This window comes from Neopsephotus bourkii, unplaced genomic scaffold, assembly GCF_033783945.1.
Source record: "Neopsephotus bourkii isolate Nb327-2 ecotype Australia unplaced genomic scaffold, CSIRO-AGI_Nbou_v1 NB_1139, whole genome shotgun sequence".
Taxonomy (NCBI): domain Eukaryota; kingdom Metazoa; phylum Chordata; class Aves; order Psittaciformes; family Psittacidae; genus Neopsephotus; species Neopsephotus bourkii.
The window spans coordinates 2,895,872-2,909,135 of NW_026901625.1; the positions used below are offsets into that span (position 1 = coordinate 2,895,872).

The window sequence follows — 13,264 nt, forward strand, 5'->3', positions numbered from 1 at the left end:
CCCTGGCTTGCAGCGAGCAGTGGTGGGAGAACCCAGCTCTAGTGCCAAAGCCAAGCTGTCACAGATAAGCAGACACCTCCAAGGCTGTGCATCTCCATGGGCACCTTGCCCCAAGCCCCAGCTGCATTTGCAGACAGGAATTAAGCTGGTGCACAGAGGGGACAACAGAGAGCAGAAAGCGAAGGCTTGTTCCCAATGCAGAGACAATAAATCTCTGCCAAACTCAGTAGATTAGGACAACAAAAGGCATGCGACCCCTCTGATTACAATAGCAGGGCCGGGCATCCTTCTACAGAGCTGATAATTAACTTTCAAGCCTGTGATGAGCCCCTGTGAGCACCCATTGCAGGATGGGTGCAGCCATCTCCTCAGGCAGTGGATGAGACGGCATTAGCATCAATTCCCATCACATCCCCGGCTTTCGCCAGTTAACCGACATCACCCCCAGTGCTGATACAGAGAGCTAGGGAAGGTGCTGCCTCTGAATCTCCAAGTCTCATGGGTGCTGGTGGCAGCACCCAACACAATGCTTTTGGGCTGGGGGGAGCCCATCCAGCAGCACTGACTGTCCCTGTAAGAGGGATGCGCATTGCAAACATCTCCACAAAGAGGGCATACGGTGGAGCTGAAGGGATGCTGAGCAGAGGTATTGCTGGGATGACCTGCCTGCAGTCAGCAGGAGCCTTTTATCATCTTAACTACCAACGAGCAGTGCAAATCCTCCCCATTGGCCTGGCTGGGGCACGCTGTGCTGGAAAACAGCCAGTGCCACAGAAAAAAAACCCCAACCTCATACTGAGAGCAGTGAGAAGCAAAACAGAAAGGGGAAAGAATATGAGGGATCACAGATAAAGAAGGAAAATCAAATAAAAGCTCCTTTCCCCTGTGCCCACGTTGCTGCTCGACATCTACCCACCGCCTGGCCAGGCAGAGGTGCACACAGACATATTCCCATCCTGCTTCAAAGCAGTCACCATCTAGCCCTGCTAAATGAAGGCCATTATTGAGCTCTCCTGGAGAAAGAGGAGCCCGTAGAGCCTGGGAGCATCCTGCAGTCCCCTTGTGAGTGGCACACGGAGGGACACAGCCCCGAGCCCTGCCCCGTCCTCCTGCCCTTGTCACCCCATTGGCTCCTCCATCCCACTTGCAGCATTCCAGCTCCTCCCTGTCTGCATCCGCATGTGTGTGAACTGTTAATGAGGCAGCACTGGCAGGATCCTGTCCCAGTGTGAGCAAGGGCTTCCCGCAGGACCCTTATGTATAAGGGTATATATGTATAGCCTGATGGAGGGAGCTTGGGTGTGGGGAAGGATGCTGAGGGGATCCTCCTGTAAAAGCAGGTCCTGGCCTAATCCTGGTCCTAGCAGAACTACTTGGGGATGGGCACACAGGTCCTGATGGGTGCTGGGGTTGGTCTCGGGGATAACGTGAGCAGCTGCCAGCAGGAATTGCCCCAAAACCTGATGCCCACCCCAGCCCTCACCCCTCACCTTCCCATGGGACCCTTTGGTTTTGGGATGCAAAAGCAAGCAAATCCAGCATTTCTTGAGTTCTCCTGGGTTCTACCTAAACTTGAAGCTTATGGAGAAAATCAATGCAATTCCCTTTAGAAAACAGCCCCAAAGGGGACATTTGCATAAGGCATGCAAAGCAGGAGTGCACGGATCCGCACGGGCAGGTTATTTGCTTCATCGCGTGTTATTTCCCCGGTCTATCTGCCAAGCAAACGTTCAGGGGATAATTTATTTGCTGACAAATTCAGATAATCTGAAGACAGTTCTTAGGACATTTGCCATGTCGTGGTTTCAGCCGCCTCCACTAATACCTTGGCCTGAAATATTGCTTGTTTAAACACTACATTACGATGAAGATGAAGAGATCAGTGGTTTTCAAGACTTGCTCATGCATTTCCCGGTGCTGGGGACCTCTCAACATAGTCAGGGAAGATGAGAAGCTCTCAGCTACCCAAGGCCATGGATACGGGCAAGTTCTCTTGCTCACCATTGCTGCTTACCCACTTCATACCTATGCATTAGCCACAAGACTACTTGGGGAAGCTACAGTACTGGAAAGCCAAATTGGTGTCCCCAGATCATGTGAGGAATGCCTGCAAGGGAGAGGGTGTGGAAGCATCATCCTCATCCTCATCCTCATCCTCAGCAGTGAAAGCAGGGGCAAAAAGCAACCCTTAATGATCAAAGTTCCCAGGCACAGCCAGCACGCCATGGCTTCCGCAGGCATCCCCCCCAAGGGAAAGGGACACACATACAAATGTCCCCAGTCCTGCCACATCGCAGCCTGCGAGCCTCCACGTCATTATCTGCCTTCAGCCGGTGCCAGGCAGGCAGTAAATCTCTCCCATCTCTCAGTAAACATGTCACCTCCTTGAGCTTCCAAGCATCACCTCGGCAGCAGTGCTGTCAGCAAGACAGATCCCCCGGTTGCCTTGTTTACTGCATTAATCCCCACAAGCCTCTTTTAGCTGGAAATGGGCAAAAATGTGGGGTTAAGGAGGAGGCTGGGGCCCTGGGATCGGGTTCTGCAGAGATGAGGTTCCCTGCCTGCAGTGACAAAGGGGCATCGGACACAGGCAAACACCACTGCAGCAGTGCCCCCCTTGCGGGCACCCTGCACTCTCCCATGGGGCCTGGCAGCACCCTTCCTGCTGCCACAGCATCAATGCTGGCTGAGCAAGAGCCAGATCCTGACCGTATGCTACCTATTGGCCCCATTGCTCTGCAACCACCCTGGTCTTTCAGCCTGCTCCAGTGAGATAGGAGCTGCTTGCAAGGGAGCAAGGATGCTCCAGTGGCTTCATGCCTTACACAGGACAATGATGCTTGTGTTAGAATAAGATGAGAAAGAGGTAGTTGTCCAAATGCTGCATAATAGTGCAGAATTCATCCCCAAGTCCCCCAGACTTGGGTGGGTTTGTACCCACAGAAGCAGGGGCCGAGGGCTGGGAGATGTGAAAGAGGCATGCATGAGAAGGAGCTGCCCTGAGAGCCCTGCATGGGGACCGTGCTTTCACACACATGCCAACCAACAGGCTCCACATGCTTCCTGCATCACACACAGCACATCAGGACGCACAAAGGCAGTTTTGTGCACCGTTCCCATCCACTTTTAGACAAGCTGCCACTGTCAGGAGCCCAGCAAACACCAGAGTGTCCACACAGGCACGGGGCAGCCCCGCATCGCACTCATTCCCCAGCAACGCAGAAGCTCCAGTATTTCTCCAGCCTTCCCCACATTCCCACCTGGGTTCTTTGCTATTGCCTCCACATCCCTTTGCACCCTGTGTGCTACAGCAACACGCACCCAGGTGGCCTCTGCTCGCCCACAGCATCCCCACAGCTCTTACTGGTGCACTTCTTGATGCTGCTGCCCTTCTTCAGTGCATGCCGGCTCAGCTTGCAGTGGAAATTCTCCTCCCAAAACTCAGCGAACCAGATGTTCCGGCGGTTGTTGTCCAGAGTCCTGCTGGAGAAGTAGCGGTCGAAACCTGCCCAGGGAAGAGGGGATGGAAGGGATAAATCTCTGGGATGGCAGAGGCTCTGGGAAGACCTTAGAGAAACTGCCAGTACCTAAAGGGGCCAGCAAGAAAGCTGGGAGGGCCTGTAGGGACAGGACATGGGGTGATGGCTTTAACCTGCCTGAGAGGATACTGAGCTGAGCTCTTAGGCAGAAGCTCTTCCCTGTGAGGGTGCTGAGGCGCTGGCACAGGGTGCCCAGAGAAGCTGTGGCTGCCCCATCCCTGGCAGTGCTCAAGGCCAGGTTGGACACAGGGGCTTGGAGCAAGCTGCTCCAGTGGAAGGGGTCCCTGCCCGTGGCAGGGGTTGGAGCTGGGTGAGCTTTAAGGTCCTTTTCAACCCAAACCATTCTAGGATGATTTTACAGCCAAAACCTGGCAGTTAAGGGGATGCTTTCAGGGGCACAACCGACCCGGGGGGATGCTGAGGGTACCCACGGAACACAGCCGCTTACCTTTAACAGAGACCCGCTTGGGCAGGATGGTGACGGAGCCCTCGGCCACCTCTTCCAGGTGAAGGACGGGGGAGATTTTGGAGCCCCAGCTGTCCGAGCCCATCCAGATGAAGTGTCCTGTCTGGTTCGCCCTCTTGGCCGCCTCCAGCACCCTTCTGCAGAGAGAAGCAACAGGCGCTGGCACCATGGGGCTCCATGTGCAGCCCCATGGAAGCAGGATACCGGCACAGGGCAGGACTCTGTGCTGTTTGCATCTCCCGCTCCAGTTGGCACCATCCACAACCCGGTGTGCATGTGAAGACAAGAGCAAACTGTGCTGCTCAGCTCCCGCACCCTCTGTCCTCCCAGCCTGGGCACGCAGGCTGCTTCTCCCACATCATTTGTGTATTTGCTGACTGGTAATTGAATTTCCCCCTTAATTACACAACTCGGGGGGGGGGGGATTGGGTTGTGTCACAGCAGGCAGGAAACGCAGCAGCAGTGTGCTCTCAGCTCCAATCAGCACTGCAAGCCATGGGAGAAAGCCAGGCAGTGATGCCAGTGCTCAGGCTAGAGCTGAACTAGGCTCTGCTGGGCTCAGCTGGGCAGCAGCTGGGAGCCAGAGATGCCATCCATCCTGCTGAGCATCCTCACCATGGCCAGACACTCAGCCACATGTGCTTGTGCATTCCACCAGTGCCAGCCAGCTCAGGAAACCTTAATAGGTGGATGGGAGCTTTCTTGGATCCAACCTTCCAGGCTCCTTATTCCCAGCCCCACATGCCCTCAGGGGGCTCATGTGGGTCCCCAGCCCCATAGGAGCGGAGCCTGGGGCGGCTTCATCCTCTTACGCAGCGAGGAAGCAGGTTTTGTGACTCACAGGAGCTGATCATTTCAAGTCCAGATGGTGTTTGAAACACGAGATAAGAGAAATAACAATAAATACAAATCAGAGAGAGGAGACAAGATGGGAAGAGGCAGGCTCATGCTGGAGCTATGGGGACAGCAGGAAGCTGTGCCCTATGCTCCATGCGCATCCCATCGCAAGGAAGTCAGCGAAGTCCATGTCCCACTGCAAGCATCTCCAGCCATCCATGGTCATTGTGCAGGGCCAGATCTTCCCAGGGGAAATCAAAGGTGTTCCTGTGGGATCAGTGATTTACACCCAGCCTAAGCCAGGCAGAAATCTCAGCAGCAGCCATCCTCAGACCATCTTCCTTGCACATTGCAGGGGAGGCAGCTCCATCTTCCAGGCTCCATAGCCCAAACTGGCACGGGGGTCATGATCCGCAATCTCCATGCCGGGGCTAAACCCACGCTCACCCTGCGCGAGGTGGGTGTGCGCAAACGGCTGTTCATGGGATGTAATCCTATTTGGATGGGTAAATATTTACAAACCCCAGTTAATGGGGCTTGCCATTTACACAGCGAGGTAAATCCCCCGCTTCTCGCCGCACACCCGCGTAAATGTCAGGTTTGCAGACATTTCTATTAAGGAAGGAAAAAAGAAACTTGGAGCGTTTGAGCATCTGATGTAAACTGATTTCAAATCGCAGTTTACTCACATTTGCATAATGTTTGCTGATTAATAAATTAGATACTTAAGAAATCAGGGGTAGTTCCATGTGAATCATTCTGCTCCATAAACAACAGGAGCTGCAAGGCATCGCTTCGCCTGCAGAGCTGCTCATCACCTCAAAGCCTGGCTGCATCCTCAGGCAAATCAGGCAAGCAAAGCGGCAAGGGGAGGGGTCCCCAAAGGCCCCCCAGGACCTGTCCCTCTTCCATGCTAGGGGCTGAGCTGCAGAGCAGAGCAGAACCAGCATCTGGATCCTGCCACAGGCGGTGCTCAGCGAGACCCCACATTAGAGCTGAGTGAAGCAGCCGGGTCGTGACAGCAGGGGTTGTGAGAGCGGGTTTGATCTCCTGTGAGCTCTGTGGTGGTGTGGTTTGATGGCAGCAATGCATCAGGCAGCCACCCTAAAGTCAGCTCTGGTGGGTCCCTGACATGGTGGAAGCTGCATCCTCTGCCCACTGGAGTGACATCTGAGCCACAATGCAAAGGCAGCTACGCAGATACAGCTACACTGCACTGCAGACACATCTACACCACGTTGGGTACACTGCACTGCAGACACATCTACACCACGTTGGGTACACCGTGCTCCAGACACATCTACACCACGTTGGGTACACCGTGCTCCAGACACATCTACACCACATTGGGTACACCACGTTGCAGGCACATCTACACCATGTTAAATACACCATGTCGCAGACACATCTACACCATGTTGGGAACACCAGGTTGCAGATGCACCTGCACCATGTTAAATACACCATGTCACAGGCATGCCTACACCACGCTGCAGACACATCTACGCCACATTGGATACACCACATTGCAGATGCATTTACACCCCATTGCAGACACATCTACACCACGTTAAATACACCATGTCACAGACACATCTACACCACATTGCAGATGCATTTACACCCCATTGCAGACACATCTACACCACGTTAAAAGCACCATGTCACAGACACATCTACACCACATTGCAGATGCATTTACACCCCGCTGCAGATGCATCTAACCATGTTAAATACACCAGGTTGCAGACACATCTACACCACATTGGATACACCACTTTGCAGATGCATTTACACCCTGTTGCAGACACATCTACACCATGTTAAATACACCAGGCTGCAGACACATCTACACCACACTGCAGATGCATTTACACCCCGTTGCAGACACATCTACACCATGTTAAAAGCACCATGTCACAGACACATCTACACCACGTTGCAGATGCATTTACACCCTGTTGCAGACACATCTACACCATGTTAAATACACCAGGCTGCAGACACATCTACACCACATTGCAGATGCATTTACACCCCGTTGCAGACACATCTACACCACGTTAAAGGCACCATGTCACAGACACATCTACGCCACGTTGCAGATGCATTTACACCCCATTGCAGACACATCTAACCATGGTAATACACCAGGTTGCAGACACATCAACACCACATTAGATACACCACATTGCAGATGCATTTACACTATGTCGCATACACATCTACACCACGTTAAAAGCACCATGTCACAGACACATCTACACCTCACTGCAGATGCGTTTACACCCCATTGCAGACACACATGCACGCTGCAGGTGCAGTTGGCTCCCGTTGCAGTGCCCAGCTCTGCCATTAGCATCCTGCACCCTGGCCAGCCCCATGAGCGGGGGCTCACATGGAGCTCACTGCGGGTGCCCTGAAGTCCATGCCCCCCGGCCCCTCCGCACCTGATATCGTCCTCATTAGCGAAGATGATGACGGCGCGCGCATGGGAGGTCTCCAGCAGGCGACGGATGATCTTGTCAAACTCTCCAGGCTTGGGCTCCCGCGGGATCTTGACGGACTGGGCCACGCACACACCCCCTGCAGCACAGAGAGCATCCCCCACCCCGGTGAGACACATCCTGCATCCCCATCGCCCCCAGCTCCTCAGCCCCACAACAGGCAAAGAGCTCGGCACTGCTCACAGAGCCCCACGGCCACCACCCAGCCCCTTGGGACATGTACCCAAGCCCTCCCCTTACACCTCCTCTCCCAGGTCGTTGGCTTCACCCCTTCCCTGCCCCACAGCTCAGCCCTTCTGCACCACCTCCTCTCCCATCCCACATCTCCATAGCTCCACCTTCACCCACTCCTCTCAGTACCCACTCATCTGGAGACACAACCACATCACACCCATCCCAGCTGCACAAACAGCTCCAAGCACCAGCCCCTTCCCAGGACAGGCCCAGCTCTGCACATGCAAGGGTCAAATTCTGGCAGATACAGCCCATGGGAAGTGGAAACGATGGATGGGCTGCATCCCCAGCGCAAGCCCTTCACCCCGAGACAGCAGCCTGGCCCTGCAAAGAGCTCCATTCCCATCCCTGCAGCACTGGCCAGGCTTCCAGCCTGGTTTTCCATGGGGCAATTGCAAAAGCAGCTCATTAAAATTAAAAGAGACAAGGGGAAGCTGACAACTGGAAGAGTCCCCACACATGGCTGCTGGGCTCCCAGCCTCCAGCTCCGGAAAGCCAGAGCACTCCTGCTCCTGCATTTTTGCAGATGCCAATAAAAAAGAGAGATGGGAGAGAAAATTAAACATTGTGGGACCTTGTGGACGTAATTGATGGTCTCAATTTGCATAGTAAATGACACGGGTGATACCTCCCTGCCATTAAAAGATCCTCACTTAAGCGAAGGTCAGAGTAATTAGCACATGGCAGCAGGGAGAGATTTCCCAGCTTATGGCCCTGGAGAGGAGCAGGGATGGGGACAGGCACCAAGGAGGGCTCTGGGATGGGAGAGTCCACTCCCTCCCACAGAAGGAAACTGGGATGATTTGACCACCTGCAGCCAAATAGAGGAGGGAGGATGCGACGGGTGCTGAGCACAAAGGGAGGGTTCCAAGGTTGGGGATAACAGCATCCCCCAGCAAATACTTGCTGATGGGGGGGGTATCACCCAACCCCAGCTCCACACTCCCCAGCCACAAAGAGGGGGGTTTCTTTTTCCTTTCCTCCAGTGAGAAATTGGGCCAATTTGCTGCTTGTTTCCCATATGGGAGCCAGATGGATGGAGAGGAGGGAGTTGGATAAACAGACTCCTGGACAGACAGAGCAGCCAGGCGAGGCGGGCAGCAGCAGCAGCAGCACCGGCAGGATGGGCACAGCCCTGCGTGGGGCACCCAGCCCCGGTCACTGCTGAGCCCCAACCAGGCCAGCGTGGCACCGGCTGCACCAGCAGTGACAGTGCTCCGGATAAGGAGCCGGTGCAGCTTAATTACAGTTTCCATGGCAATAAAAGGAGAAAATCCAACAAAAGCAGCAGTTTGCAAACACGAGAACCTTCCAAGAGCCCCAGCGCAGCACAAGTGAGTGCACGCACAAGGAGCAACAGCTCCGGGCTGGCATCAGCACATCCCCATGTGCCACCAACACCATGAGGCTCCTGTGCTGTGTGTGCTCTGCTCCTGAGTGTGTAACACAGGGGTCCCAGGTGTGTGCATGGCAGTTGTGCCACTGGTCCCTTCCCAACACGGCAAGAGCAAACCCAGCTTTGAGACAGCAGCACAGGTTTGCACCACACGTGTTTTATTCCCTTCACTCCAAGCAGTGGGTTCAACCACCCCCAGGGTCCTGCAGCACTTGCAGAGGCAGCAAGCGGCCTTGGATGAGCATGTATGGGAAAAGGAGATGTGCCCATGAATAAGAGACTAAACCAATGGGAATTCAGATAGGACCAAGTCACTTGGCAGCTCTGTTAAATCAAACAAACGAGGAATGAAACAAAAGAGCAGTTAGGATATAGTAAGGACCTCATTAACACTGTAGCTGGAGGGCACGGAGCACATGAGGGGCATGGCCAGGCCAGCAGAGATGGGGACACGGAGAAGCGGCTGGATGCCGGTTGAAAACGGATGGTCTGCAGTCTCTGTCTGCACCGCCCAGGCCCTAAGGTTTAGTAAAGCTCATGGGGGCTCTCCAAGCTTGAAAATAGCACAAACCCAGCCCAGGAACAAAACCCTCGAGGGTCTGTGAGCTCCATATTCCTGCAGCACCCTCCCTCCAGCCCGCACACTGATGCTGACAACACCACTTAACGTTGCTATCTGCTTTGCTAATGAAATCTTCTTAATAATGAAAAAAAGAGGTCAAGGGGGTCCGGGGGAGGTGGCCCTGCTCACCCCCAGCAGCTCTCAGTGCCTGCATTATTCATAGCCCCAGGCACTGCAGTGGGAAGGGGGATTTGCCAAGCGATGCTCCTGCTGTCTTTGCACAAAAAACCCATTTAGTCAAAACGCTGCTTCAAAGCCAGAAATCAAAACAAGGAGGCAGTGGTGATGGGGAGGAGGCAGAGGTGATGGGGAGGAGGCAGAGGTGATGGGGAGGAGGCAGTGGTGATGGGAAGGAGGCAGATATTCTCCCTCCTCCTGCGGGACAGCACACCATCACTCCCCAAGGTCTGGCCCTGGAAGAAGGCAGGAGGTGAGGTACAGAATCCCTTTTCTCCCCCAGCTTTGGGAAAGCACCAAAGAGGAGCAGGAATAGTGGGGAAAGCGTCCAGGATCAGGGCAACAGCCCACAGGAAGCTCCCAGTTTGGAGATGGGCACCCAATTTAAGAGTGCTCAGGGAAGGTCCCATGCATGCCATCACTGATGGATGGCAGCACAGGATGCAGGGTGCTTGCAGCGAGAAACAGCCTTGAAAACCCAACTTGAGCCCATCTCCAAACCTCCCATGGGCTGGGGCAGCAATCAGGCACCGAGAGCTGGGTCCAGGAGCCACTGCAGCCTGGTCCCATGGTGACAGAGCCAGCAGCTTCACTGGGAGGCTGCTGAGAAGAGCCAAGGATGAAATATTCAGCAGCCTGCATCCAGGGAAGCAGAGACCGACAGGGAGAGATAAAAGGAGGGGGTGTAATTACAGGATCACACCCACCCTGGAGCAAACCTGCACCGTCCTCAAACACAAGGCTGTCACCCTCCCACCAGCATCTCCAAAGCCCATTGGGATCTCAGACCCCCCGGTCCCAGCATCCCTATGGCTCTGCTGGCCACTTGCTGGGGGCCTCATGGGACTCTGCTCACTGAGGTGGGGTTAACGTGTGTTGTTAAACACAGGTCGGGTTTAATCTCCACCATTACAGGCTCGGTGGGAGCTGCGGGAAGCACCCCCTTGATTGCAGGCATCCGACTGCTCTCAGTGCCCAGCACCATCAATCAGGGGGCTCCTGCAGAGCCAGCAGCTGCTGAGCATGGTCCTGGGGCGCTGGAGAAGGGGGCTCTGGCTCAACCATGCTGGGGAGGGGACCAGGCTCTGCAGGCAATACCTGCACGGCTCCCCCTGCCCGCTTCCAGCCTCCCCTTCCTAACCCCAGCATTCAAATGAGATTCCTAAGGCCAGAGTCGTAATTGGCGAGCAGCAGGCGGCTCCCCTGCCCTAGGGTTCATTATTCACATCACTTCAAAGCCCCCAGGAGCCAACTCATTAGAGGAGAAGTCATTAGGGACACGGCTCTGTGCCCTCGTGGAGGCAGAGCTCCTGCGCCATCGTGAGACTGGAACGCTCTGGTGTAACCATGGGATGGCCTGCACAGGCCAGAGATTTCCTCATCCATCCATCGTCCACCCTCAACACTGCTGCAACAAAGCAGCTCTGCAATGTGGGGAAGGCTCCCTACATCCCACAGGTACCCACACACAAGATGGGGAAACAGCCCCGTGCCATGGCACAGGCCAAGGGATAACGGCAGTGCTGGTAAGCCATCCCAGGTCCCATCACACATGGCCTTTGCTGTGGCAGAGCCCTAATGACAGCAATATCCAGATTATCCAGCACAGAGACTGCAACACCACGTGAGTCCCAGCCCCACTGATGGCAAAGCACCTCCACTACCAGCTCAGGTGAGCCTGAGGACACCTTTGTCACACAGAATCACCCACAGCACATCCCCTGGTACAGCCAAATCTCAGCTCTTAGACTCGGGTGCTTCGCTCCGAAGTGGGCATCTCACCCCTTCCCTCCTAGGAATGCAAAGCAAGGAGTGATGGAAGCTCACTGATCCCCACATTAATCCACTCTGGAGATAATGGGTCCCTCCTTCTGTGTCATGGGCTCTGTATCACACATCCCCATCACTGGAGGCTCCTGGCGCTTGCTGCCTGCCTCATCCCTGGAACCAGCTCAAATACTGCTCTTGAGGGTTTGGAAATCTCATCAGACATTATCAATTTGAGCAATCTGAGCCTGCTTTTCAGCTGCCTGCATTGCTGGGCTAAATCAGTAATTAATGAATTTGTAACAGGGGAAAAGGAGGAGAAAAGAAGCAAGTGTTCAGCTCAAACCCAGGGCCCCAGGCAGGACAACAGGGAGCAGAGAGTTCAGGCTTCTCGTGTAGGACATAACACCACGGTCTGTGTCCACAGGAAGGATCTGCTGCTAAAGACCTAACCAGGGACTCAGGAGGGTCAAGCCCCACCAGCTACAGCATCCCTTGTGGGTGAGCTGCCCCTTGGACTGTCTCTGTCCCCCTCATCCTGCTCCAGCCCTGAACTGGGAAGAGCCAGGAGACTCTGGGATTTTGGGGATGCTTATAGCAAGATTTTGCACCCTTCCCTCCTGACCCAAGCCCACATCACAAAGAGCATCCACGGCCTCAGCTTCACCGATCCCCAAGGGCTGCATCTCCCTCCTCATCCCATCTCAGACCGGACCTCACTCCACAAAGCTGCCAGCATCTCCCTGGCATGACCCAGCCTGGGTCACCCGCAGGCAGCCCCTGACACACACCATAATACTAAAGAGCAAGTTATCGACCCAGGCTCCGAGCCAGAGCTCTCGTGCCAGCCTCAACTACAGCTAACAGCTCCCTTTTATCCAGCCCCACTCACCTCCCTCCCTGCTTCCATCACACAGAGAAAGCTGTGAGATGTGGGAACAAGGGGCAGAGTTAAGAGGTGAGGACGGCATTATCTATAGGCAGATCTCAGCCAGCAAAGGCATCACAAGCTCCAGGCCCACAGTGTTTTCCCAAGCCCAGTAGCCCCAGTACCAGCCTGCCACACACTTTGCATCCACCAGCAAACAGCTCGAGGGCAGGGATGGTTTCCAGGTGAGGAAATTCAGGCTGTGTTGATGCACACAGTGTTGACAGCAGCAAAAAGAAAAGAAGCAGAGGGGGGAAAAGAAGTAGAATAACCCAGGAAATGTGGGTTCTGCCCCTGAGGAACCTGCAAGACCCAAAGTGGCGATGGCAGCAAAGCCTTGGGGACCAGACCTGTCCCTCCAGCTGCCCCAAAGGGTGCCACATCCAGTAAGAGCTGGGGCTAATTTCTGGGCAGGGGATGGGGTGACAGAAACAGCACAGAAACTCAGGGGATGGGTATAACCAAGGACCCGTCCTGAGCCACGCTGTGAACAGACCTCTCAGGGATGATCCCTTCAAGCCCCAGAGGGGACAGAGATGCTGCCACCCTCGGTGTTACCAGACACAAAACAGCCACAGGAAAACCTCACCCAAACCCCCGCGTTCCCACAGCGCAGGGACACATCAGGCTGTCGGCATCCTGCCATGGATCAGCATCCAGCTCTGTGCTGGCTGCTGAGCGGGAGGATCTGGCTGGGGAGCCGAGACGGCGGCAGCAAATGCCAACCCTCGGTGAGCCGCGGTAATTGAGTGCTGACTGCACAAGAACAGCGTCCTCGGGGATGAAAGGGA

General features: G+C 54.8%; 1 protein-coding gene across 2 annotated transcripts in view; it reads right to left on the reverse strand.

The window, feature by feature from the left end:
- GRM4 (glutamate metabotropic receptor 4) overlaps positions 1 to 13,264 on the reverse strand; it is a 45,961-nt gene that overhangs the window by 12,412 nt on the left and 20,285 nt on the right. For both annotated transcript variants that reach the window (XM_061363029.1, XM_061363030.1), the window contains exons 4-6: positions 7,293 to 7,428; positions 3,988 to 4,142; positions 3,365 to 3,505 (exon numbers count right to left, since the gene is read on the reverse strand). In XM_061363029.1, the coding sequence (XP_061219013.1) occupies positions 3,365 to 3,505; positions 3,988 to 4,142; positions 7,293 to 7,428 (432 nt within the window). The remainder of the gene's footprint in view (positions 1 to 3,364; positions 3,506 to 3,987; positions 4,143 to 7,292; positions 7,429 to 13,264) is intronic.